We start from the raw sequence: 27,623 nt of genomic DNA on the forward strand, positions 1-27,623 counted from the left end.
CCAAAGTGGTCAACCGACATTACCATCTAAAACAGGTAACTTCCACTAAAAAGTGATCTAATAATATTTACAGGCCTTTGCTGGGCTTGACACCCTTATCTGGTGATTTGGTCTGATATGATGTCACTTCCTCACTGTTTGCAGTGTCTTGCTACTCCTGTTGGCTGTTGTGGTTCACTGCAGGTTCATTGCTTTCATGAGGTGTCTCCATGAGGTGCAGTGAAGTGTCCTCATCGGTCTTGATCAGGTAAGACTGTGTGTACTAGGTTTAAGCAGGTTTAAGGAGACTAATGAAGATGTAGAAGGGGACAGCATCTCCTGATGTTAGTGCTGACAGACGTTTGCTTTGTGTTTGTGGTTGTTAGGATGGATCTCGGCCTCATGAGAAGCTGGGTTGGGCTCTTTAGCCCACGTGTTTTACTACTGTAGTCGGCTAAGAGGTAAGGCTTCTTTCTTCAGCTGTGGCATTTTCCAACACTGACGTAGCTGTTGTTTTAACTGTTCTCTCGGGCAGCCCATTGCTCTTTGGGCAGTGAGCGCTTGAGATGGCATGCTTAAACTACCCAGCTTAGCAAAAGCTTTAAAATCACTTGAGCTGTAGCAAGTGTTTAGCAAGCAAATTCCTACAATAAAACCCCACACACCGAGAAGCACAAGCAGTCAGATGATCTGATGGGTTATAAACAACCGAACATCTTAGCCAGATTATCTAAACCACTTTATTAGAAGTTAAAACCAAAATGTATTGCACCCATACATTTCGGCAATACTCCCTCATTGCACATAAAAACTGATTCGCACAACTACGGAAAGTACAATGTTGTTGAAGTTGGAAGGTCAATCTGTAAACTCTGATGGATGTTTACAACAGACAGTTTGGGTGTTCATTTTAGTTGGCCTTTGTTTTTTCTGCCAGATACGTTTGGCTAACCTGGGGGGTTGTTTGAAACCTAATTGTCTAATTGTCTCAGTCTTGCCACTGTTGGACATGTTTTTTTAGCGATGTTGCCATAATGTGACATCTCAGCAGTTATCCTAGTAAATACAGTCTTGTCATAACTGATAGCATTGGTAGCCACTCTATGAAAATATGATCCAATTAAACCAGGGTTTCCTGTAAAATCTAGATTTAGAAACGAGACCTCATTGATGACTTTCTTGAAAATGAGTGTGGGTGCAGCAGCAGAGACAAAACGTTTATTTATTTACACCTCAAAATTGAATGCAGTTACTTTGTGTGTTGTGTTAGATAGTACATGTGCTCACCCTCTGAAGGTCTAAATAAAGGTAAAAGGGTCTTGGTCACTGTAGTTCATTTTAACCTTCTGTGTGTTTGAGCTGCCTTCACGGCATTCAAGGCTTCACCACGTTTAATCCATGGGTTTCTTTTGCCTGCAGGTTTAAAATATATCTTTGTGCCTATCTATGGGGCTAGAAATTGTGTGATCTCAGAGGCTGTGAAGAACCTGTGCCTCCTCACAGGAAGTCTGTCTGTTTTTACTCCACAAAGACCTTTACCGAATTGGGCGGTAGATGGTACGACCAACCCAGCTAGTCATGTTAAGAGGGATTTTTTTGTTGCTGTAGGGTACGGAGAGAGGGAGCCCCAAGGCCACACGTGTGATATTGGGCCAAGATACCTGTAGTATCTTAACCTCAGGTCAAACCCTGAATCTAAGAGGAAGGTAGTTGTCAAGTTGTCCCGGGAGGTTGATAGCTTGGTGAAGATAAAATTGACTGCTGTATCTCAGCTAATCTGTTGTCCACGTCAATCGTATTTTAGCAGATGGAATTCCACACATTAGCATGATTAGCCAAATGGGTTCTGGACAGCAACACCATGACAACATGGTCAATCAATAACTTGAACTCTCAGCCACTCGATTATCCCCCCCAAAAAAGAGCACATATAAGCTTTAAAGCCAGCCAAAGATTAATTATTATTCTATTTCCTATTAATTGGGATCTCCCCTTTACCTCTTAATTGCTGTTGTTCCTGAGTTAAGTTATTTAATGTTGTTCATTTTTAACCAACTTTTCAGTTTTGTTTATTCAGTTTTGTTTTGCTTTTTGCCCTCCAGAAATATTAGCATCATTCCAAACAGCGAAATAGATACCTAGTTTAAGTAATAATATGCTTTGAAGATAAAATATATACTGTACACTGTTTTAATTGAAAGCAAATGTTGAGCTTTTTATCTTCTAAATAATGCATGTCATTATTAATGGTGGCTCTCATTTTTCATTTTTCATTTTCAACATCATTGTTGTTTTTTTGTATGCACACTCTAGATCAGGGATACTCAAAGTGCTTTGCCCGGGGGCCACTTTTGCTAATTGACAGGAGGCCAGGGGCTGGTTGATAAACAAATTTAATATTTATTAGCTCATATTAATAAACATTACAGGCCCATAACTAGTCTTTCTTTGAAATTAATTAACTAAATTAATTTGGCACAAGGCTTGAGATTAGGCCTATACGACAGATAAATCAGATATTTTACTGCATTAAATAGCTTCAACTGCATTTTAGTTGTAAATGCTTTGGTTACATTTGAAAGAGTTTATACAGTATTACACATAGCTGCAACATCTTCCATCAGGCAATCACTCAAATGTTGAAATGATTCATAAACATATACTTCTCCTACCAGGGACAATATGAAAAGCATTTTAATGCAGTCTGGCACTTTATTTACATTGAAATTTCAAAGTAAAAAAAAACATCCCAGTTATTCCCAGTTATTAATCCCACTTTATTTTTTATTCTGAATTAGAAAGTGGGCCACCCAGCACCCTATCTGCCCGCGGGACGTAAGTTGAGTGTCACTGCTCTAGATCATTCCTGTCTTGTCTTGATTTCTGCTAATGGCCAACTTATATGTGTGTTCTTCTAATACAAAGGGAAATGATGATGAAGCAGAAATAATTTTCTCTTGAAATCATAGCTGTTTCTAATGAGTCTAAAGTTTATATTCATCATGTTGATCTTTTTATCAATAGGGTTGGACATTTCAAGTCACAAACCTCAGGAGAAATTGAACTATTTATAACTTTCTTCAAACAAAAAACAAAAAGGGTTTGAGAAATTGTGTATAGAAATGGACATTTTGTTTTGTACTGCAGTATTAGCTTTGAGAAAAGCAAATTCTGTTCAAATGTTGCAACCCCTAATTCTGCCTGTTAGACCCCCATTCAAAGTGTGTCTCCTTCTGTGTGACACACTGCAGATGAGCTCTGAAACAGGTGCTAGAGTGCCGTCTGGTGGCCACATAAGGACGTGCACAATGACGGCCTACAGTATCAGAGGCACAAATACAGTATTTAAAGGAACATGGTGACAGAAATATTGAATTATATGATGTCTATGACAAATTAAAGCAGTATAATACTCTATGACTGTCCTCAGTTTTCCCATTAGAATGCATGCATACTCTGACTTCAACAAAACCTGCAACCAGAAAGTAATGCATTGATTGCCATGTGTTCTAATTAAGCACTGAATGTTTCTGTTTATTCATTATGCGATTGATGGCTTTTACCAGCACCCCTTCAAAAGCAAAACCTTTACAGTATAAGATAATTACCCGCTCTGCAAATGATTGTAATTTGAGTTGAACATTACTAATTGGTGTTACTCAATGTAAGACTTACAGTAGCCTGGTATAATTAACTATTTTGAATGATCTAGCCTCTTTTTATATTGACATTTAGCACAATACATGAGCATCCTGAATATCAAGCTAATGGATCTTATTAGCCATGTCCTCTAGACCAAGGTGAATTAATCAAAGCGGACTTGATTTATATATCCCGCCCTTTCCTTTCTTCTTCCACCTCTCTTCCTCTCTCTCTCTCTCTCTCTCCATTTCCTGCGCTCTCTCACACCGAGGCAGCTGGGGATTCATTTGTCTTGCTGATTAATGATGAGAACCATATCCTCCACAACAGCAGTAAATTAAAAGAGATTGGGGACAGAGAGAAAGAACATCAAGGTCCATTCATCCCAATCAAATTTCACAGTAGGTCCAATTCATCCTAAGCTTTATTTGTATTGTCTGCTATACAAACACCAAAAGCGCTAGTCATTCGCTTTCTCCTCCCAGACCCTCAGTCTGGGGATTTCAACTGGCAACTTTCCAGGTGCACGCTCATTTTTCAAGGCTTCAGGATACAACCATGGCCATTACTTCACTGCTTTGACAACTGTTTCGGATTGCAGTTGTTCGTCAGCCACAGCTACGGCTTAGCGCGGCTGCCTCTATGTGAACAGTCTTTATTTTCTCCCTGCGAGTGTTTTGGTGTCCTCTCAGTCTAGAGAAATGTATTTAAGGTAATGTACTGTAAGGACATTGGAGACTCTAGATTGGCAATATGTTAGTGATGTATATAAGATAAGATACCCCTTTCCTGATCCCCAGCAGGGAAATTCGGTATGATGATGTACTGCATGTATGGAGTCTGATATGGAACTCTATCGCACACAATGATGTGGTGTGTTATGGTGCTGTTTAAAGCTCTAAAGTGTGTGTACCAGAAGCAGTGGTGGAAGAGGTATTCAGATCCTTTACTTAAGTCAAAGTACTAATACCACACTGTTAAAATACTATGTTACAAGTAAAAGTCCTGCTTTGAACATGTTACTTAAGTAAAAGTATGTAAGTAATGAAAGAAAATGTACTTAAAGTATTAAAAGTAAAATTACTCAATGCTGAAAAATCCTCACATTTTAGAAACTGGAAATGATCAAACAGTTCTGTCATCAACTAAAGTGTTTAATGGTCTAATCATTTCTGCTGGACTTGTAGGCCGTTATATTGTTGGGTAGTTTAATTTTTAATAAAAATCGTAATTTATAAACTACATATGTTTTGTGTGCAGAAATCTTAATTTGTAAAGTAACTAGTAACTAAAGCTGTCAGATTAGTGTAGAGGAGTAACAAGTACAATATTTCTCTCTGAAATGTAGCGGAGTAGAAGTAGAAAGTGGCATGAAAAGAAAAGACTCAAGTAATGTACAAGTAGCTCACATTTGTACTTAAGCACAGTACTTGAGTAAATGTACTTAGTTACATTTCACCACTGACCAAAAGAACATGCGTCCTTATGCATGACGGAACAGATTTTAAAAATATATGTGAAGCTGTCCATATGCATGAGGATGCTTTCAGCTAAATGCTAAAGTGAGCATGCAAACATGGTCAAAATGACTATGCTAATGCTGATGTTTAGCAGGAAATGATAAGCCTACCATTGATGCTATCTTAGTTTACATTTGTTAACAAAGTGATCCATAATAACGTCATTTCTGTAGCATGTTCCGAGTGTCAGCTGTATAGATATGAATGTACAGCATCTATACTGTATGAATCTGTTTATATTCTGTTTTTCTTGCCATTTCTTTCAGTAGTAATGTTTCCCGACAGCTTTATATCTCTTATCCCCTGCTGTATCATATTACTGTATCTGTTGCAACAAACAATTTCCCTACATTAGGAATCAATAACTTTTCTGTTTTATTGCATTTGTTGGACGTACTGACTGCTCCTCTCTCAGAGGGACGCCTGCAGTGTGTGGACAGTATTTGTACATTGTTCAGGGACTCAATCAGGCCCTAAATGTTTCATGTCTCCTCAAAGCGTGTGGCAGCTTCCCAAAAAGCATAAGACAACTCAAGTGACTGGCATCCGCAGGAAATAGATGGGAGCTCTGTGAAGCTCTCAGGTCATATCTCCCTAATTAATGCTGCCTTCCTCTGCTGCTATAAAATCAACTGTAGTTTCCGTCACTCTTTTTTTTTCTGTGACACTTTAATTTCTCTTTACCTGCCACTGCCTTCAAAGTGACTATAGCCTCATCTTGGATCAAAAGATGAGGAGTTACACGGAGGAATTGACAGTTTGAAAATGAGCACCTCTGCCAGGGCAGCAGTGGGAATGGGCATTAGATGGTCGGTAAGGTTCGTAATCCACAGACATTCCCCGATTCATTGATCTCTATAACAAATATGCAGTAATTAAGAAATGCAGGGATGTGAAAAATATTAAATCAGTAGCAAACAGACTCAAAGAGCCTTGTAGAAAAGTGTGTGTGTGTGTGTGTGTGTGTGTGTGTGTGTACACCTTGGGTGTGTCAGTTGAACAAATCAAGCTGAACTTTCAGCTCCATCTGCATGGCCAGAAGTTAGATTTGGCAACACTGAAGCAGTGTTTGCTGAGTGTGACAGACGGGTGCACTGATGTGAAAAATGTGCTCCATGTTTAAGTGATATTTAAATAAAAAAAAACACCACAGCAGAATGGGGAAGACTGCAGTTCCTCTAATGGCCACTAGATGCGTGGTTTAATGATCAATGACACATTTTGTGGAACAAACTTTGGGCTGGAAATTGTGCTTTAACTTTTCTTCAAATTAGTCATTTGGGCTCTTTAGATTCTGACTTTGTTCCCTCAGTTCAGAAATGCGTGCCATTATTACTTAATTAAACCCCTTGAATTATTAAACCGCCCTCTTGTCTCCTTTGTTGTTAGGCTAATTATTTATCAAAGAATGGACAAAATCACTGGAGTTCTCTTAAAAGTTTGTTTACTTGCAGCAAGTAGAGTCAGTTTACAGCACTTCAGCATAAGTACAGAAAATGACTGTTGATAGTCTTTAACTGTAGCTTTTTATAGGGAAAAAGGGAGTAATATCACACAAAGAAAAATGTCAAAGGCTGGACATCTCTGCATGCCCTACCCTCAGGGTTTTTTTGTGCTTTCTACAAGGTCAGTGATAATCATGATTATCACATGAGAAACAGAAATGGATGCACAGTTTGTTATGCACATAGTTTAACACTAAAATGAAGCAAAAATGTGTTTAACCTGAGATTAAAAATCCAAATATAACTATAAAATCTAAGCATAGCATAGACTATTGAGAGGACAGGGTCAATGCTATTAATGCTAACCTAATGATACTAATTATAAATCCAATATAACACATTAAGGGTAATTCTGATTCTCAATACACCTACAAGTATTTTGGAATTATAGTAGATGATTTATTCTCATTTAAGCCTCACATTCAGCCACTGGTATAAATGTAAAGCTGAAATTGTTTTTCTTGCTTTTCCTTCGAGGCCAACAGGAGACTCGTTGCTGCCACCTTAGTCTTGCTTTGCTAGACCCTCCTCCAAAGTGCGCCGGAGGAGGGTCTGGCTACTCCACATAGTATTCGGGGAAAAACATTCTTGGTTTATTGGCATTTCTTTAAACCAATCACAAACATCTTGGGCGGTGCTAAGCACCGGAGAAAAGCTACGATGCCGCTGCAAAATAGGCTCGGAAGGAACTTGTTTTGGTGGAACATGTGTATTTTTAAAAGTTGTTTTAGTCGTGCAACAGCAAACTCAGATTGGACAGATAGTCTAGCTAGCTGTCTGGTTTTACCCTGCAGAGATCTGAGAAAAGGTTAACCATAGTCCTCATATATCGACCGGAGTCTCAAAATGCCAACACAAAGGAAGCCCAAGGCAACAGATATCCAGCAGATTTTCTAACGGTAGCGGTGCAATCCCGGAAGTGGAACATCAAGGAGATAGACTACTGCCCACCTTTATGTCTGTGCTGGACGATGGCCATGTTGTACACATGCATGCAGAGAATTGATTTCAAAATATTCTAAGATCATCTGGGACATGCTTGCTCACCGTCCCCAGGCTCAGAACCAAATGCAGAAGCAGCTTTTAGTTTCTATTCACCGCAAAACTTGAATAAACTTCCAGATCACTTGAGATCTTCCCCAAACCTGTGTTCTTTTTAAATGAAGGCTTAACACTTTTGTTTGCCATTGCTTTCCCTGAGATAATTTAGAGATGGTCATTCCTACTCTTCTATGAGTCTTTTAAACCTACTTTTTTTGATTGTTGAATTTTCTGTTTTACTTGCTTTGTATGTTTATGCTTATGTAAAGCACTTTGCATGGCGTTTGTGTCTGAATTTTGCTGTATAAATAAATTGCCTTGCCTTGCCATACATCCTCACAATGCCTACACACACAGGATACTGTCTGGAGCACTGAGATTCAGTCATATTTTTAATGTGCGGGTTGAATAGTCTGCCTTGTCCACCTGTAGACTTAACTATTGGCGTATTCTTATTTATAAGTCTGTTTTTGAACAGCTTCCTTCTTACCTACGGATCTACATCACCAAAAAGTATGGGAAGTTATTGTCTTCACTTATTCCTTCAGAGACTCAAGTTGTGATAAACCAAAGTATCCTTTAAGATGAGATTAATTTCCACTGCACTGTATCCTCTGTGTAAAAACTGATTCATGTTTCTGTAATCCTTTAACGATGACATGGTGCGCATTTCATTACATTTCTTGGACATATTCTCAGCTGAGCAACTGGTGGCGAGCAACTGGTGTCTGCTTATGTTGCCACAGCAATATACCATCAAATCATACCAAGAGCAGAAATGTAGTCAGTGAATCACCCATTATCAGATGTATTCTCATTTGGTATTTGCTTCAAGCTCACTATCACAGCCAGAAACCCGAATACCACAGATGATGGCGCAGCACTCAAAGTTCAGCCATACAACAACAGGGTGTTGGGGTTGCAAGCTCTACAAACATTGGCTTCTTTCTACCCGCAGAACACACGCATGGAAACACACACACACCCCTCCACCAGCACCGCCGCTGCCTCCAGCATGTGCTATTTTGCCAACTGCATCCCTGGGCAAGATAATAAGATGGCTAGCAGACATTTTGTCAATATTTCTGTCTTGGCTCAGAGTGTGCCTGGCCGGCTGCTTACTGATAGATGTGTTGACTCATTTTTTTTCTTCTTTTTCTGTTCCACAGGAGCTCTGCCCTGGTTTGCCAGACTGCGAGAGAGCAAGTAGAGGCAAGTGTACAGGGAGGAGAGAAGGGCTTACTAATGCAAAGCAGTTCATTAAAATCAGGCACAAAGCATCTATCAGGGGGGAGGGGTGCTGCTAATCAGTGCCTGTGGTGAGTCCAGCAATAAGCAGAAAGGAGATGGTACACTCCTCAGCTGTGAACTTGTCTGGGGAGCGGCGGAGTTGTTTGATGCTAACGAGGCCGTGCAGATGATTGATTTTCCAGAAGGATGCTTTGAGACTCTGCTCTTAGTCTGCCATCTGATTATCATACACAGCATTATTCATGTCATGAATATACAAAGAGGCAAGGAACAAATAAATACTGACATGCATCCAGACACTGATAAATATTAAATGGAGCACACATGGCTTCAGATTTTACCATTTCATAATTTGAACATTCATGCTGTGAGGCCTCTAGCCAAGGTATAATCTTCAGTTTAAACAGGTTGAGCAGCCATGAGGAGACGAAAAGTTCTTCACAAACATCATATTTGTGCTTCAGTTTGGTGTCATGAATACTGGAATACTCTAGAAGTTTGCAGTGTTTCAGACACTTCATAAAGTACCAGTACGGTATGTGTTACTGTGACTTTTCTTGACGTTTCATACAGAAATTGTAATGACGAAAAGGGGAAAAGTCAGAGGATCACCAAAGTCAAAGTAGCATTCATCTTCTGGGGAGAACCTCACCTTGTCTTATAATAACATAAAATAAACAAAACATGACAAACTTTCTGCACAAATGTAGAACTCCCTGTATTGAAAAGATTCATTGAAGAGTGTAAAATAGTTTATTTTAAAGGACAATTCCGGCGCAAAATGAATCTAGGGGTTATTAACAGATGTGTACCCACTCTGTCATTCTCTGGGACATGTTTTCATGCTAATCAAATGTGTTTGTAGCTTGAAACAAGCTAGCGCGGACCGCTGATTAGCTTACAATGCTAGTATTCGGGCACAGGGAAAGTAAAAACAAATAGCTATTTATACCACTAAAAAGGCTCAAAATATCACCACACTTCAACGGTAGCATAATGAGGGTCCCTAAATGTTAACCGAAGCATTGAGAACTTTGTAAGTGTACAGACAGTTTATTAAAAAGATAGATTATAAAGACAGTTGCGTTCTCGTATACAGGCAGCCGCCGTCTTGGGAGCTACTGTCTTTATAATCTATCTTTTTAATAAACTGTCTGTACACTTACAATGTTCTCAATGCTTCGGTTAACATTTAGGGACCCTCATTATGCTACCGCTGAAGTGTGGTGATATTTTGAACCTTTTTAGTGGTATAAAATAGTGATTTGTTTTTACTTTCCCTGTGCCCCATAATACTAGCATTGTAAGCTAATCAGCGGTCCGAGCTAGCTTGTTTCAAGCTACAAAACCATTCGATTAGCATGAAAACATGTCCCAGAGAACGATTGAGTGGGTACACATCTGTTATTAACCCCTAGGTTAATTTTGTGCCGGAATTGTCCTTTAAGGGACAACATGTATAGGCTAATGTTTAATGTTTCACATTCTGTTTTGCCACGTAGGAGGATTTGAAGAAAAACTAATGGCACAAACAGAGGTAACTGTGTGCTCTCACTGTTTGGACATCAAATGATCCGTGCAAATGCACACTGGACACAAATATGCCACAGAGCAGTTGGGAGCCCACTGCTAAGGGATCCAGCTGTGCCTCTGATACTGATTCAGCTAGTGATGTCTCATTCATTAAATGGGTTTCTTTAAATCCTCCTGCCGCATATCTTTTTTTTCTTCCATTTCTTTTTATTGTCCCCCACGTAAGACACAAGTAAGGGGGGGATAAGGATGAATGAAATGGCACCAATGTGTTACAGTTTGAAACAGGTCTTCAATTACCGAGATCTCAAATGTCAAATTAGTTTGATCAAAGGACGCATGGAATTCTAAATTACGATGTGATTATAAACAGTCTTGTATAAAGTACTTGAAAGCAATACTTGCCCAGAGAACCTGAACCTGAAGTATCTTACCAGAAAATGACTTTGGTAGAAGTAAAAGTTACCTTTTAGAATATTACTTAGTCTTAAAGTATATAAGTATCAAAAGTAATTTTCTGATATTAAATGTACTTAATTGTTAGAAGTAAAAGTAAAAAAACTTTGATTATGAACTTTATTGTTGCTTACTTAAAGTAAAGCATAGCATTCGGGGTTTCCACACCTTCTTGAACATCAAATTAGTCTGACAGCAACAAAGAGAAAAACAGAAATCCAAATCTTTCACTCCAACGTACGAAAAAAAATATTTCTTGCAAGTAATGAGTAACGAAGACGCTTAGGGGAAATGTATCGGAGTAAAAGTGAAAATTTCCAGAAATATGAATAACAAAGTAAAGTACATACGTGAAAATTCTACTTAAGTACAGTAATGCAGTATTTGTACTTCGCTACATTGCAACACTCATTATAAGTCTATCTGAAGTCTGTTAGGTGCAGTCACAGTCAGTGTGCGTGCAAACAGCACCGAGCACCCTCGCAGACTCGACGTGATGACGGCTTGGTGTGACAAAAGCTTGTGAAGGCTCAGTTTCCAAGTGCACATTTGGTTTCAGCCCTTCTCTCTCTATTGGTCAACGCACATGAGTGCTATGGGCATCAAATGACGCATATCAAATGAGGTAAAGTGCTCTGTGTGTGTTGCACTTAATAACTGAATTGTCTGCAGTATGGAGAAATTACTCTCAAACATAGACCACAGGGGGGAAAATGTATTGTTTAAAGGTCCAATGTGTAGGACTTTCTCCCATCTAGCGTTGAGATCATATAATGCAGTCAACTTTCTCGCACCACGCGGTTTAAAGTACGTATTACAGCTACGGTAGCCTTCACGCTTCAAAAAGCCGGTCTCTTGCTCTTTTCAATATCCTTTTTCTTTTTCTGGGTGAAGAAGAAGACTCCTGTTCCTGAAATTTGGATTTTGAATACGTGTGGTCCTCCATGTTTCCTTCTTTAAACTTGCCGGGGCCGGGAAGCTACGATACCCATTAGCAGCATTAGCAGCACCTGTGAGTTTATCATGTGACAGCGAAAACGCAAAAGGCGGAGCAGTATGTCCTGTATGTCCCTTACCGGCTAACGTATTTCAAGATAGAGCATGAATATGGAGCGTCTACCCCAGTTCATACACATGCAAATGTAAAATTTCAAGCCAAAAGGAATACTTGGAATTGATGGTGGAGGTAAATATTCATGAAAAAGGACAAGTTTGTGAACGGCCAACACAGATTTTGATAATGAACAACTAAACATGTTACACACTGGACCTTTAAGTTTACTGGTAGTCTCGCTTTGCCAGACCTTTCTCCACAACACTGCGGAGCAGCGGAGGAGGGTCTGACTAGTCCACACAGCATTCGGGGATGGGGGAAAAACATGCTCTGGTTTTTTGGCATTTCTTTAAACCAATCACAATCGTCATGGGCGGCACTAAGCGCTGCACGGAGCCGTGGTTCCACTGGAAAATAGCCTCGGGAAGAAACTTGTATTGGTGGAACATGTGAACGTTCAAAAGTTGTTTTAGTTGTGCAACAGAAAACTCAGATTGGACAGATAGTCTAGCTAGCTGTCTGGATTTAGCCTGCAGAGATCTGAGGAGCAGTTAACCATAGTCCTCAGAAATCCACCGGAGTTTACAATTCCAACACAAAGGAAGCGTTAGGAAACAAAAAATTCAGTCAAAAAAAGAACATAGGGCGGAATTTCCAGCGGCAACAGGGCAATCCTAGAAGTGGAAGGTCGTGGATATAGACTAGTTTACTAGTTTACTTACTAAGTTCTAAGACACCAGAAAAGTTGCATCTAAGATCAGAATCCTGCTCTGATTCAAACTCCAGAGAGAAACTAAAAGTTAGTGTTTCCTGCACTTGCCTAGGTTTCTTGTGTATGCATCACAGAGGTTATTAGCCCACAGTCTGGGGTTGTTGCCTTTGAATCATTAAGTAAAGGATGAGTGTTTGAAGCGCCTTGATATAATGATCCTTGGCAACTCTGAGGGTTCAAAGTAAATTGGCAAGGGTAAAAAAAGGCTTTCTTGCCACAGAACGAAATAGAGAAATCAGCCAGCTATGTTTAATAGAATTTTCATCAGTGCTCAACCATTCTCTCAAATGGGTTATCTAAGATAATGGCTGCACAGGTTCATTACCTCCTTGTCAAATTAAATTTCTTTTTCTCCTCAAGGGGGGATTGGATAGTGATTACAGATCTAACCAAAAGAAGGCTCTAACTTTCACTCTGTAAGACTGGGGGAAGGCGACAATGACAGCGAAATTAGTCTATTTCATCTTAAGACCTTTGTTGTACGCTGACCCGTTCAAGCCACAAAGAGAGGAGGTGTTCAGTGTGATAGCACTGAGGATTGTCTTTGTTTGGATTATTTTTCTTTCTTTGTGTGACTCTTGTTCCTCTTAAGTGAAGGTCTTTTGTGAAAATGGGGTGATGCGTAAGACAACTATACGAAAAGACAACATTTGCTTAAATAAAACTAAATCAGCAGATGAGACGTTGCTGTCGGGCTTAATGGATTCTTATTCATTGTTTCTTTATTTTGAAAAAGGAAATTAAAACTTTTAAATGGTGCGTAGAGAACAGAGAGACTCTTAACTCAACTGAAAATACATACTGAGAAAGTACACCAGTTGCCATGGTGTCCATGACGTTTCACTTCCGGGATTGCTCCGTTCCCTACGGAAATTTCGTCGCATGTCACTCTTTTCGCCTGGATGTCCGTCACCTTCCGCTTTCTTTGTGTTGGAATTACTATGGTTATGGTTACTTTGGTAATTGACTATGGTTAACTGCTCCTCAGATCTCTGCAGGGTAAATCCAGACAGCTAGCTAGACTATCTGTCCAATCTGAGTTTTCTGTTGCAACTTTTGAACGTACAAACGTTCCGCCAAAACAAGTACCTTCCCGAGGCTATTTTGCAGAGGCACCCGGGCTCTGCCCGGTGCTTAGCGCCGCCCAGGGCGATTGTGATTGGTTTAAAGAAATGCCAATAAACCAGAGCACATTTTTCTCCCATCCCAGAATGCTGTGTGGACTAGCCAGACCCTCCTCCACAGCGCTGTGGAGGAAGGTCTGGCAAAGCGAGACTACCATGGTGGTAACATGAAGTGCATTATAAAAATACATCAGTAAATATTAATTGTGCATAGTGTATACTAAATACTAATCTTTATAGTATACATTTTTTTGAAGGTAGTAGTATACTGTACATAGTGTGCCAGTGGACATCAGTCAAACTGCGACTTTAAAAAGTCACTGCCAATTAAACAAAGAGACAGTAAAATGTTTGATAGTTATTTTAGTTTTCTGAGGTGTTCTGGAGTTGTTTTACTCTGACAACCACCCTATCTCGGCTTACAATTACTGCAACAACCACTAAAACATCATGACCTCACCGTCCTCTCTACCCGACTGACAGACACACTTTCTCGGCTTAAAATTATATAAATAAATATATTATATTGCACCTTTAAGTCCAAGTCATGGAACTCAAGTTTACTCTGCTTTAGAGTCCTCAGTCACTGCAAAATATACAAATATGTGCCCACTACTGAACATTGTAAAGTGTGAAGGAAATGTTTTTTCTGACCAAGGAGCACATAGCAAGCCAAAGAGCCTGATGTATGTTGTTTCTGAAGTGCATGATGCTGAGCACAGGCTTGTCAAAATACTCGGCTAGGTTTGGTAGTCTTGCTCTGGTAGTCTTTGTGTCCTCTAGTTGTCAGAAATTGCTGTTAATTTAGCTTTCAACCAAAGTTCTAATATGTACTATTATTAACTGTTACCTGCACATGTCATGTGTCAACAGAAAATGGGCCTCATGGTGGAGGGAAATTATGTTCGCAGTATTCATAGAACATAATCTCATTCCATGAAATTTTATGAGACTGTGTTATTTATGAGCAGATGCAGCTTCAGCCCAAAACTCACTAAACAGCAGCAGCTGTGGCCTGCATCATCCAAATCCAAAGAGGAGGTGAAGTGCTTCTCATTGCTGGTTGGCTTTATATGCAGGATACTCTGATCCCACTGATCTTTTGACGAGGATGAGAAGGAAATGTTTTGGTGGCAGGTCTGAATTGTGAACAATGTGATGTGTGTGTTCACCTTGATCTCATGCTAAGTGGTGCTGCTGAGAAAATACTCAGTGTCAATATGAAATATGTGGATGTCAGTGTGCACGTGAGACACTATCAAATCAAGCTTTATTTGTCATTGCATGAATACAGTGTATTAAAACAACGGAATTCAAGGTGCTGCTCCAGATCAGTGCTTTTAAAAAGATAAATAATTAATAAAATATGTAAAATATGTAACAAACAAACACCCCACATACATTTCACTCTCTCTTTTCTCTCTCCCACACACACTCACCCACCCACATATACAGCACATGTATTTTGGGATACAGGCAATTGAGTGACACCCTCCCATCCCTCCCAGACAACACACACCCTCCCGCACACATATGTATAAGATAGCAGGAGGTTTCAGCATAGGAAGAAAGTTCATGAGGAGCTGCTGAAAAAGTGTCCTGCATCAATCTTTCTTTGTAAAATTAAGGTCATTTCTGTGTGTTGGTCGTATTTTTTTTTTTTAAATGGCTGTCATTTATGATAACTCTGTAATGTAATTGCTAATATCTGGGAAGACGGCGACATCATTGCAACATGGGGCAAGATAAACAGTAAGATGATCAGAGAGGTTTGTAAACACAACAGCCGTTTAGTCAGATTGTCTAAATCACTTTATTTGGAGGTAAAATCATAAGTGAGTCCCCAGAAATGTCATAATAATCCCTCAGTAAGTAACAAGGTTACTAACAATAGCTAACGAGGGAATTTATTTTCCAACCTGTCTGATTGCGATCCAACCGCTCATGTTTCTTGCCTTATCGTTTTTCTTTTTAGCATGGCCGTGTTACCAAATCTCAACAATTAAGTTGGTGAGTACATTGTTATCATTACTGATTATTTTTATATATACTGTATATATATATATATATATACAGTATATAATTGTCAGAAAGGTCATCATATTCATCTTAGTCCCATCAACCCAGTGACAATATAAATGATGGCGTCAAAAGTTGAACAGTCACTGTGTCTCCAGTGGTGACAAGTTTCTCCAGTTTTTGATTACATTTCCCAAAGTGACACTGTTGTTGCCTACTGAAGAGATGATGAGCAGCAGGTAATCTGGGGCTCAGCATGAGGGTTGCCTCTCTGCAGATATCCTGATTGGTTGATGTGTGTCTGCACACAGAGGGAGATGCCTTCACAGTCTGTTAGACAGTTCCAGCTCTACTTTCCAACTTTCTCCTTATAAAGTAGAGACGGTTCCAGTCAGGCTTCCACAAACAAATGCTCTGAGATGTATTTTACTCATGCATACAAGATATTTAGAAACGGTCGCATTCAGTGTGGGAATGAATATAATCAGCTAAAGCAAGTGATGCCTACTGTAAAATGAATTCATCTTATTCCATGTGTTTCAAACACTGACTATTTTTGCTTTATACATTCCCTCTAATATACATCTTTGTATTCATGAAGTTGGATTGTGTTCAGTTTGGAAGCATAATGAAACAGTTACTTTTTACACTTGAGGTTACGTTTCTTGTTTTATCATTGTATTTGCACAGAAGAAAATTCAAAGTACAGGGTGGCTGTGGCTAAGGAGGTAACCCAAATCGTCCACTTATCACAGGGTTGGCAGTTGGATCCCCATTCCTCCTGCCAACATGCCAAAGTGCCTTTGGGTACGAGACTGAACCATAAATTGCTCCTGATGGTCAGGCCAGCACCTTGCACGGTTGCTTGCTGCCGTCTGTGTGAGTGTGTGTGATTGGGATAATGAGAAGCATATCAGACGCAGTGTAAATGCAGCCATTTCATCTTTACATTTATGATCATTAAATCACTTCAAAGTTGTTACACAAGGATTGAAACGTTGGGCATATGCATAACAGAGGTAGTCATATTTATTATACAAGACAGCCTACAGCTTTGTATCGATAAACACAAAGCGTGGCCATCTGCTGTCCTTACAGCACCACAAGTGGAGCAGTGGAGAAGAGCTTGATGCTTAAAGGGCAGCAGCCGTGCTGAATGTCATGCTAATGGCAGGAAATCACTAGAACTGGTGTGGGTGGGAGAATGAGGGTTTGCAACAGATAACCACATAACACTGTAAACACTACTGTAAATTGTGTAGGCTATATTGTATTAATCTTTGTGCAAAAAAACACACTAGCTGGCAGAGTGTAGCTCGATAATAAACTTTATTTGTACAGCACCTTTCATACAAGAAATGCAGCACAAAGTGATTTACAATAAGGCAATGACATGACATAAGTAGACGTAGAATGTGCAAAAAAACCAATTGAATGCCATCGTTAATAAAAATAAGATTGAGATTAATAAAATAAGTCGAAAATAAGATGGGAAATTAGACTAATTTGATAATAGTAATAAGATAAGAATACGATGAAAATAGAATACCTATAGCTAGAATGCATAAGATGGAAATAAAACCCACTGAATAATAATAATAATAATAATAAAGTTAAAAATATTCAAATCAGTGCCGACATTTGCAGCATCAGTGGTGGAGGTTTGATTTTTTAAGATGAAAACTCAAAGTATTTCGCCTTGGGTGCACTCTCTACAAACTAATGATGTCCGTGTAATGCTTGGAACAGCACTAACTACTTTCCATTCACTTTTATGTTATTGAGGTGAAAGCACAATTTTCGAAGGTGAAACTTCATCACATTAACTTAATGTATCGGCAATTAAAGATCAAAACATTTTTAATTGCAGGGCTTTAGGTTCAATGAGGGCCCCTTGTAGTAATTTAAGGGCTGTGGATGGAGTAGATGTGTATTTAAAATGTTTGGCAGTCCCTGGTGGTAATATAAACATAACGAATATTAATCAGAAGGAAAATCAGCAATGGCTTCTATTTAACAGTAAAGAAAGAAAAGAGAGGGAACAAAAACAACTGGCAAAAGAAAGAAAAGAACGAGAGCAGGAAAACAAGAGCCATTCTTTAAACATTAACAAAAATCACATCCTGCAGAAGGGCCAAATCATTCAAAAGCTTCTGATGGTGGCTTGTTGACATAACTGCACCACAGTATACATTCTGGCTATAAACAATGATTATCCTTACATTGGAATTGAGCTCACATATTAATATCAAATCAATTTAAACCTTGTAGAAATAAAAGTGTGCAGTTTATGGAAGATTATACCTTCCCACTGCTGTAGTCAAAATAATACTATTCCTTTAGCCATAAGATATGAGCTTATAGTCTATCTAATAATATCAAATTTATTATTATTTATTTATAATTAGCTAATCTCCAATGATATCACTATAATACCCATGTATGACACAGTGTCTTTAGTCAAATATAATACAGTACAGTGTGTCAAAGGCTGCTCCCTCTCATACCTGGAGACGGGTCCTGAAAGGATGAAACGGACGTTATGTGATGATAGCGTGTTGGTGTGTAACTGTCTTAGAAATTGTTAAACATGAATGTATGGAATGGACTATGACTGCACTGGCGGAGCTGTCCTGTCTATGTGTCTGCCTTTGTCTTTTATGTGTATTTTGTCATTATCATATGAGTTGTGTTCAAATCAAATTATATTGTGTATGTTTAGTTTCTGTAATTTCCTATTCCTGTATTGTCTACTATGTATTGTAATGTGCGTGTTAATTATTGCATTGTCCCATCAATGCAATGCAGGAGCTGATGAGGATCCTAAATAAATAAACAGACATACAAACCTCAGAGCACTGGCGACACCTTGTGGCTGGTTGGGCATCAGTTGAGTCACAGCAGAATGAAAGCAGTTTGTCACCTCTGCCATTGAAACCAAACAGCTCCATTTTGAAGATGCAAATAACGAATAACCGTGCTGCGTCAAAGTCTAGTGATCTACCTGCACCAGTACACAACTCAGAACACTTTATTTAATGCTTCTTCTTTTACTATTAAGAAGCATGTTCTGGAAAATTCGGCATTTCAGTCTTTGAATATGACGTTAAAATAAGAAATGGCTTTGCTCTGCTTATGCATATAGGGCCCAACGTTATATAGCCTAAAGCTTAATGTGACCTTTGGAGTTTCTTTTCCTCGAGGTTGTAGCCTATATGTTTGGTTACAAATGAGACAACCTTTAATTTGTACGTTTGTGAAGGATGTTTGGTTACAAGAGAGAATGGAGTGCACCTGTGCCTGGTTGTAGCTGGTACCGCCATAAAATATGCAGATACAAACTGATTTGCTGTATTAAGGAAATATTTAGAAACTGTTGCATTCAGTGTGGGAATGAATATAATCAGCTAAAGCAAGTGATGCCTACTGTATAATGAATTCATCTTATTCCATGTGTTTCAAACACTGACTATTTTTGCTTTATACATTCCCTCTAATATACATTTTTGTATTCATGAAGTTGGATTGTGTTCAGTTTGGAAGCATAATGAAACGGTTACTTTTTACACTTGAGGTTACGTTTCTTGTTTTATCATTGTATTTGCACAGAAGAAAATTCAAAGTACAGGGTGGCTGTGGCTCAGGAGGTAACCCAAATCGTCCACTTATCACAGGGTTGGCAGTTGGATCCCCATTCCTCCTGCCAACATGCCAAAGTGCCTTTGGGTACGAGACTGAACCATAAATTGCTCCTGATGGTCAGGCCAGCACCTTGCACGGTTGCTTGCTGCCGTCTGTGTGAGTGTGTGTGATTGGGATAATGAGAAGCATATCAGACGCAGTGTAAATGCAGCCATTTCATCTTTACATTTATGATCATTAAATCACTTCAAAGTTGTACACAAGGATTGAAATGTTGGGCATATGCATAACAGAGGTAGTCATATTTATTATACAAGACAGCCTACAGCTTTGTATCGATAAACACAAAGCGTGGCCGTCTGCTGTCCTTACAGCACCACAAGTGGAGCAGTGGAGAAGAGCTTGATGCTTAAATATGCTTTGTATATCAATCATAAGGGGCGTTTCGACCCCTGCTCCAGCTGTGAGAGGACCTATGAGCGCGGAAGACCTGTTTCTGTAGCACCATGATCAGATCCTCCAATTGGCCAATCGGAAATCAAAACAAGCCTGCCGTGATGAGAAACTACGCGCTCATTGGATGCCCTTTGAATGACGTAAAAGGCAACTCAGTACTGATTGGTCGCTCGCTCACCTTTAGTTTAGTAGTCATCCCTTCACAGTTGTACCGGAATACAAGCAACCTTCGAAAGGTACAGTGCTGTTTAAAATTGTACATTTAACTTTATATTAATGTGACAGTGACGCGCAATTATTCGCTTTTAACATGCGATGCAGCCTGTTTGGCAATGCATATAGTAATATATAGCCTATATTTACTTTTTCGTGGTGTTGTGATACGTAACAGTCAGGAAGTTACATATAACGTTTAATGTGACATCTCGATCACAGGTTTAATGAATTTAATAATATCATAGTGGGGGGTCTGGGTGTCCTCCCCCAGGGAAGTTTTGAGCATCAACGACTTCATTTCCTGTATTCGGATACACTTTTATGCACCAATTTACAGCTTATGTGAAGAAGAAAAACACAGATGATAATTCAAAATATAAAACATAATGGAAAGTATGTTGTTGCGTGTCATTGGGCATTTTTAAGTGGGTATATGGAAATCCTGGAGCTTTCTTAGTGGGTATACTGCGTGTACCTGCGTATCACGTAGACTACACCACTGACTACCAGCAACAAAGCCATGATATGTCTAGCATTATTGAATAATTTAATTGAATTTGATAATAAGACAAGAATTGTATGGACGCGTGTGGTCAGTAGTTTATTCAGGTTCAAATATACTTTCACTTAAAAGGAAAATAAATCTATTCACAGTGTTAATGATTTATTATCTTCATGACATATATAACTTACAAAAAATATCTCATTTTATTATTAATAAATTGCCAGATAAATCATTTACAGGCAGGGCTGAAACTATTTATAAATGTGTTAATATCTAATTAAGACATATAGTTTAAAAAAAAACCCGTCTTGACTCAAGGTCCACTTACTAGAGTTCCTTTAGAGCTTTCAGCCTCAGATCATTGCTTTCATCAGCAGATGGAGTTTGCTCAGTTGAAGAAATATGAAGACATATTTTATAAGATTTCAACTATGTTATGTTATACTGTCAATCATTCAATAACAGTTGTACACCTGTTATCGATTTTTACAGGTTGTTGTTGACAAATAAAATTAATTAACACAGTATACATTATAGTGTGTTTTAAACCATTTATTAATTGTTAATTAATTTGTTACCAAAAACATGTCTCAAAGGAGTCATACAACAGGGCTTCTGGGAAATGCAGTGTTCTTGGCATCTTTTTATTATGTGTGCTCTCTGTCCATACTTTACAGATTCGACCATGGATCTTGTGCTGAATGTTGCAGACTATTATGTCCTCACCCCATATGTGTTCCCTGCATCGTGGCCTGAAGACGGGGCCTTGCGGCAGATCATCAGCCTGTTGGTGCTGACCAACCTCGGGGCTGCAGTCCTGTACCTGGGCTTGGGAGCCGTCAGCTACTTCTTCATTTTCGACCACAATCTGATGAAACACCCACAGTTCTTAGAGGTATGAAGCCTGTATCTCATTGTATGTATTGTTATAAACTGTGTGTTGTCAATGCTAAACACTAAGCAATCAAGTTAACTTTACATCTACAAGGCGGGGACTAATTTATTGGAACACCTGCAGAATAAAATGCAATATAGTTAATAAATACCGCCTTTTTGAAGCGTATTATGCTCAGTTTTGGTGAGACTGTGTCACAGAGAAGTCGACTCAGCATTGTAGTGTTTTGTGTTTTTGGAGTGAATTATAGTGTACATACTATGGCATCAAAGACTCAAATTAATTGCATGATTTTTGTGTTGGTGTGAAGCCTTTAGTTAGTGTTATAAAGGCTTTAGTATGATTTCAAATAACCCCTCTGTGTCTTTTGCATTACTTTGTAGTTGATGTATTCATGATGTTGGACTTGGCTGAACACAGGAAAGTGACAGAAGTAGTTGTGCGAATAATGAAAATGGAAAGCTTGAGAAAGAGCTCTGCCTACTGGCACACCTGGCCACAGTTACAAATCCTGTTGGAAAGTGTGGGTGCTCTCAGACAATCTAAAAAGCACTTTGTTTGGAGCATTCTGAGGCCTTAAGTCTTAATGAATAGTGGTTGATGATCTTATTGTTTAAAAATGTGTGTTGCTGTGACTCAGTAAAGTGTCTTACATATAACTAAAGTCAGTACCGCAGAATATAATGATTTAGGAGCATGAGAAGAGTTGCCTTAAAGGCTAAGCCTGGCGTTATTTTGGATTTTTTCCTTATTGACAACAAATTCATACCACCCGGGATACCAGGGGTGTTACTAGAAATGCTTCTATATAACCTCTGTATTTTTTTATTATGTTTATATATTTCCTCTTTCTTTATCCCCCCCCTTTTTTATTTATTATTTTGTTTTATTTTAATTTTTTTCCTACTTAGAATCAGGTTCAGAGGGAGATCAAATATGCTATGACCTCTCTTCCCTGGATCAGCATACCCACGGTGGCCTTGTTTTTTGCTGAAGTTAGAGGATACAGCAAACTGTACGACAATGTCAATGACTCTCCGCTGGGTAAGTTAACCCTCGTGTTGTCTTCAACATGTTGTCCTTCCGGGTCAAAATTGAAAATTAACTTTTTTTAATGCTTTTTAAAACATTTTGTCACTTTTTTCTACACAGTTTTTTTTTTATTGACGGTCAATAAACCTAATTTATATGACATTATACCTAATTTATGAGTTAAAAAAGCAGAAATTATGAATTATTTTGACTAATAGTTAAGATCAGAAGATGTTGAGTGGATCACAATTTATGTCAAAGTTTAGCCAGGATGACGTTTTGAAATAATTTTTTTTCAAATGCTCATAAAGTTGAATAAAACACCCAAAATTCAATGGAAGTAATAATTAATTTCAATTGTGAAGAACCTTGTATCCATATAACGTACATGCATGCATCCATGTTATTATGGGCAATTTAGATGAACTCAACCCATATTTCTGATATAAAAAACTTTAAAAACGGGTCATATTTGACCTGAGGAAAACACAAGTGTTAAAGAATGACCTCACCAGCTTACAGTTGTTTTATTTTATTTCACGCATTTGAAACCCTGAACGTACCATGTCCTTGGTGGTGACATGGTCTGTGTGCTTTCAGGTTGGCCCGGGCTCTTCTTGAGTATGATCTCCTTCCTGTTTTTCACTGACATGTGTATCTACTGGATTCATCGGTTCCTGCATCATAAGCTTATTTACAAGGTCAGTACAACTGGGGGTTTCCCTTTAAACGTATTAGGTAGGCACTTGTTGGGTGCATTTTAACATCAGCACTTCATTGTTTTGACAATATAATTATTGAAAGGTACTGTAGATATCAGCCCAAACTGCTTTTATTTTTGTTTCTGTTATGATACCACAATGTTGCCTATTCACCACTATGATAGAATCAATCAGAATGTTTCCCCATTTTTAATATCTTAATATTGACAATTGCCATGTTTTTAAAGGGTTTATTCACCGACATATTCACTAAATAACAGCAGATAATGCCAATGTATCAACTCTACTCGCCACTGTTTAACCCTTATGTTTCAATGACATTAACTTTACCTGCTTATTGTTTGGAGTCCCAAAGCTCTGTTGTATGTGTAAAAATAACAATAGTAATTGCCAAATAACCATTTTTCCCCCTTGGTAATCTTTTTTCTATCCTGGAAATCCAGAGTTCTCGCGAGAGCACAATTTGAATTTGCTCAGCAAGTTACTCTAGCATTCAGTAATGATGCTCATTAACTATGCCCTTGTAGCCGAGCTGCACCAATCACATCGGTGTATCTGATATAGGCGGGCCAGAGGTGAGCTAAACAGATGACGACAGCGCTGCGACGTCCACGTCGTTAGTAAACATTGCAAGATGGCTACGGGTGAACACCAGTTGTTTGAAACGGCTTTGGCTGCGACAATGAACGAGTTACACTTGGCTTTTTATCTAAAAGAGGAACAGAAGATGGTGCTCGAATCCTTCCTTTGCAAGAAGGACGTTTTTGCTGTTTTGCCGAACGGATATGGCAAGAGTTTAATCTACCAGTTAGCTCCGCTGGTAGCTAAGCGTACGGGGCTTAGCGAAAACCCACTGGTGGTTGTTGTGCTTGGTCGTAGTGTTATCCAATTGCGTGCAGTGAGATTTTCTTAATCTTAATCTTTTGGATTTGGGTCTGGATTTCCAGGCTAATATTTTTCCCCAATATTGAGGTATATGTAAATACATATTACATACACCCTTTCTGTTACCACACTGGGCTTACACAGTAGGTGACAAACAGAAATGACCATAATACATTGTTATTATTAGTCTCACTTTGCCAGACCCTCCTCCAAAGCGTGCTGATGGAGGGTCTGGCTACTTCACATAGCAATTTAGGACATAGCACATAGGATTTCTTTAAACCAATCAGAATTGTAATGGGCGGCGCTAAACTCCGCAGAGAGCCACTGCAAAATAGTTGTGTGAGAGCAACTTAGATTGGTCAGATAGTCTAGCTAGCTGTCTCAATTTACCCTGCAGAGATCTGAGGAGCAGTTAACCATAGTCCTCATTAATCCACCAAATTTAAAATTCCAGCACAAAAACAGCGGAAGGAAACGGAAAAGACATGCATCCGGCGGAATTTCCTGCGGCACCGGAGCAATCCTGGAAGTGGAACCTCAAAGATATAGACTATGTTAATATCAAGTCCAGATATCTAGAGCCAGCTGCTCAGTGTTTTACTTTAATCTTAATTTTTATTCATATTTGTATTCTTATTATCTTGGTTTGGTTCTATATTCTATATTTTATATTCTTACCTGTATCTCTACTGGGTTTCATTATCATTGCTGTTGCTGCTATGACACCTGTATTTCCCTCTGGGGATTAATACAGATTTATTTTATCTAATCTTATTTTATCTAATCTAATTTTACATTGTGACGTTACTTATGTTTGGGGTCAATTAGACCCTAGAGAACTCCCTGTTAGACCTTAAATGAACAAACTGTTATAAAACTATAAAACTAAAAATAACCAAGAACAAGACATTAGGTTGAGGTATGAATTAGTATATTGTCATTAAGTTCTAATAGGAAAATAAATGTAAACAACACAAGTGAAAGCATCTTTCTGTAGTGTCTTCACCATGGTGACTCATTTGACACGTTTGTGTAATAACCATAAATAATTGGAAATTATAAAAAAGGGCCAGACAAAATCACAAAGCAATAACTTTCTCCATCTGACCTCTTTGCTCTCTTCTCCCCAACAGCTGTTTCACAAACCGCACCACATATGGAAGATCCCCTCTCCCTTTGCCAGCCATGCCTTTCATCCAGTAGACGGCTTCATGCAGGGACTCCCATATCACATCTACCCCTTCCTCTTCCCCCTCCACAAGGTTCTCTACTTGGCCCTGTACATTTTCGTCAACATCTGGACCATCTCTATCCATGATGGGGACTATCGCGTGCCCAGAGTTCTGACGGGTGCCATCAACGGCTCAGCTCACCACACTGACCACCACCTCTTCTTCGACTACAACTACGGCCAGTACTTCACTCTGTGGGACCGCCTGGGAGGCTCCTACAGGCATCCATCGGCTCTGATGGGGAAGGGTCCCCATGATCTGATCCGGAAGCTTCAAGCTGAGGGAAAGTTGGGAGATGACAGAGTGAAGGCTAAAGGGCAAGTGAATGGACATGCTCAGAGAGGAGCCACGTGTAAGGAGGAGTAACAGTAGGGGAAGTTACGATTAATTGCTGAAAGTGATCTCTATTTTTTTAAGACAATGTGCAGCTGGAAATCATATTTGAAGAATAATTTGAGTTTCTGTATTGCCAAATAAGCTGTTGTGAGATTTTAATTCTAGTAAATAAGATGCATGTAAGATGGTTTCCCTTGGATTGATTTCATGAGGAGCAAGCTTTGGGATTGCTACATTTTTTGACGTAGCAATCAATAGACAAGGAGCAGACTGACACCCAGAGTTGGCGTTACCGTCTTACAGTGCTAGTAATTGAAATGGGGTGATAAAGTGACTCTTTTTTGTATACGCCACAGAAGAGTTTTTGGTGTTTGCAAACCAAGAAACACCAGAGCCAAAAGACTTGAGGAGCATCAAAAGGCTGGAGCTGCTACAGTATCACAGAATGACACTAACTGAGTGGAAGTTTCACTTCATGATTGAGACCTGGGACTGGTGTCACAAGGATTGTTTTTCACAGATAAAATAGAGTTAACAAGCAGTTCTTTGTTGTAAGTTCAGACTGAATCGTTAAAACGTGGCAAACTAACAACTGCTTCAAAAGAAATATTGCAATAACAACAATGTTCTTAATTGTGGACATACTGTATAAGATAAAAAATGTCACATACATATTAATTGCACAGTTCATGTCTTCTCTGTGTTTGTTGAGATGATTGCATCATCCGTATGAGAATAAAAGACCTTCACTCCCAGTGCTGTATTAATGCGTTGGTACAGACAGAGTAGAAATACTTTTTGGATATGAACGATAATGATAAATAATAATCCCAAAAGTTGCACTTTGAAATAGTGGTTGTCTGTGGTTTGGTTCTATAATCATACAATGAAAACTACGACAATGTATTGAATTTTGAAAGTTCACTCTTGATCTTGGAAAAAAGTAAAGATAATCTTAACTCAAGGTCCACTTACACGCTTAGTCTGGAGCTTTCAAGCCCCATTTTTGTGAAGCTGTTTTCATCTACAGCATTTTTGCGACTTCTCATCTGTGATGGCTGAAAAGTTAAAAATTGAAGTTAATTCTTGACCTTGACAAACGATCCCAACACAGTGTCCAGTTGTTATTACCTCTTCCCTGAGCTTTCAACCATATCACACAGTCTTCTTCTGCGCATGTAGCCTGCTTAGAAAACTTAACTTTTTAGCCAGCACAGACAAGAGCTGTGTTCGAAACTTTTCCCTGTGACAGAAATAGAGCACTATACAGTCTGTTTGCCATTTTGTAGTTGTGATCGAATTCTTCCTGGTTAATATAATTCACTATATAGTTCACTATAAAATACCCACAATGCACTGCTAATTTAAGTGTACATACGATGAACCCTACATTTAACTCTAACAAATAACCGGCGCCTCCACTGACACAACGATATTTCCAGTGAAATAGACAGGACATTCTATCCAGAGTATACCAGTCACTGATAGAGTCTGTCATCGCTGGCTAAGATAGCCAGGCAAGCCGTTAAGATCATAGGCATCTGATCTTTATATACAAGCAGTGGAAAGAAAATCCAACTTCATCATCCAGGATGTCTCCCACCCCCTCCACCATAGCTTTGAGCTATTACCATCAGGAAGAAGGTTCAGAGTGCCTCTGGCTAAAAAGTCATACAACAAATCCTTCATTCCTAATGCAATACATATACAAAACTCATGCCACTGACACATCACACGCTCTGCCTTCAATCAAAAGAAAATGTTCTAACATGGCAACATATTACACAATAAAGCTTTTTGAAT

General features: G+C 38.9%; 1 protein-coding gene across 2 annotated transcripts; it reads left to right on the forward strand.

Moving 5' to 3' along the window:
• Positions 1–165: 165 nt before the first annotated feature.
• On the forward strand, positions 166–26,575 carry sc5d (sterol-C5-desaturase). Of its 2 annotated transcripts, XM_031308144.2 has the most exons (6): positions 166–247; positions 366–440; positions 21,393–21,610; positions 22,522–22,654; positions 23,243–23,343; positions 25,386–26,575. In XM_031308144.2, the coding sequence occupies exons 3-6, from the start codon at positions 21,401–21,403 to the stop codon at positions 25,848–25,850; spliced, it is 909 nt and encodes a 302-aa protein (XP_031164004.1). In that variant the 5' UTR covers positions 166–247; positions 366–440; positions 21,393–21,400; the 3' UTR covers positions 25,851–26,575. The 2 variants fall into 2 exon arrangements, with proteins under 2 accessions (XP_031164004.1, XP_031164003.1); XM_031308143.2 differs by lacking the exons at positions 166–247; positions 366–440 and adding an exon at positions 20,136–20,230.
• The last annotated feature ends 1,048 nt before the right edge of the window (positions 26,576–27,623 follow it).

This window comes from Sander lucioperca, chromosome 13 (assembly GCF_008315115.2).
Source record: "Sander lucioperca isolate FBNREF2018 chromosome 13, SLUC_FBN_1.2, whole genome shotgun sequence".
NCBI lineage: Eukaryota > Metazoa > Chordata > Actinopteri > Perciformes > Percidae > Sander > Sander lucioperca.

Excerpts from the sequence above, each read along its gene's own strand:
- sc5d (XM_031308144.2), top strand. The coding sequence starts at position 21,401 with ATGGATCTTGTGCTGAATGTTGCAGACTATTATGTCCTCACCCCATAT. Across the intron at positions 21,611-22,521 it reads AACACCCACAGTTCTTAGAG|AATCAGGTTCAGAGGGAGAT; the intron begins GTATGAAGCCTG and ends TTTCCTACTTAG. Across the intron at positions 22,655-23,242 it reads TGTCAATGACTCTCCGCTGG|GTTGGCCCGGGCTCTTCTTG; the intron begins GTAAGTTAACCC and ends GTGTGCTTTCAG.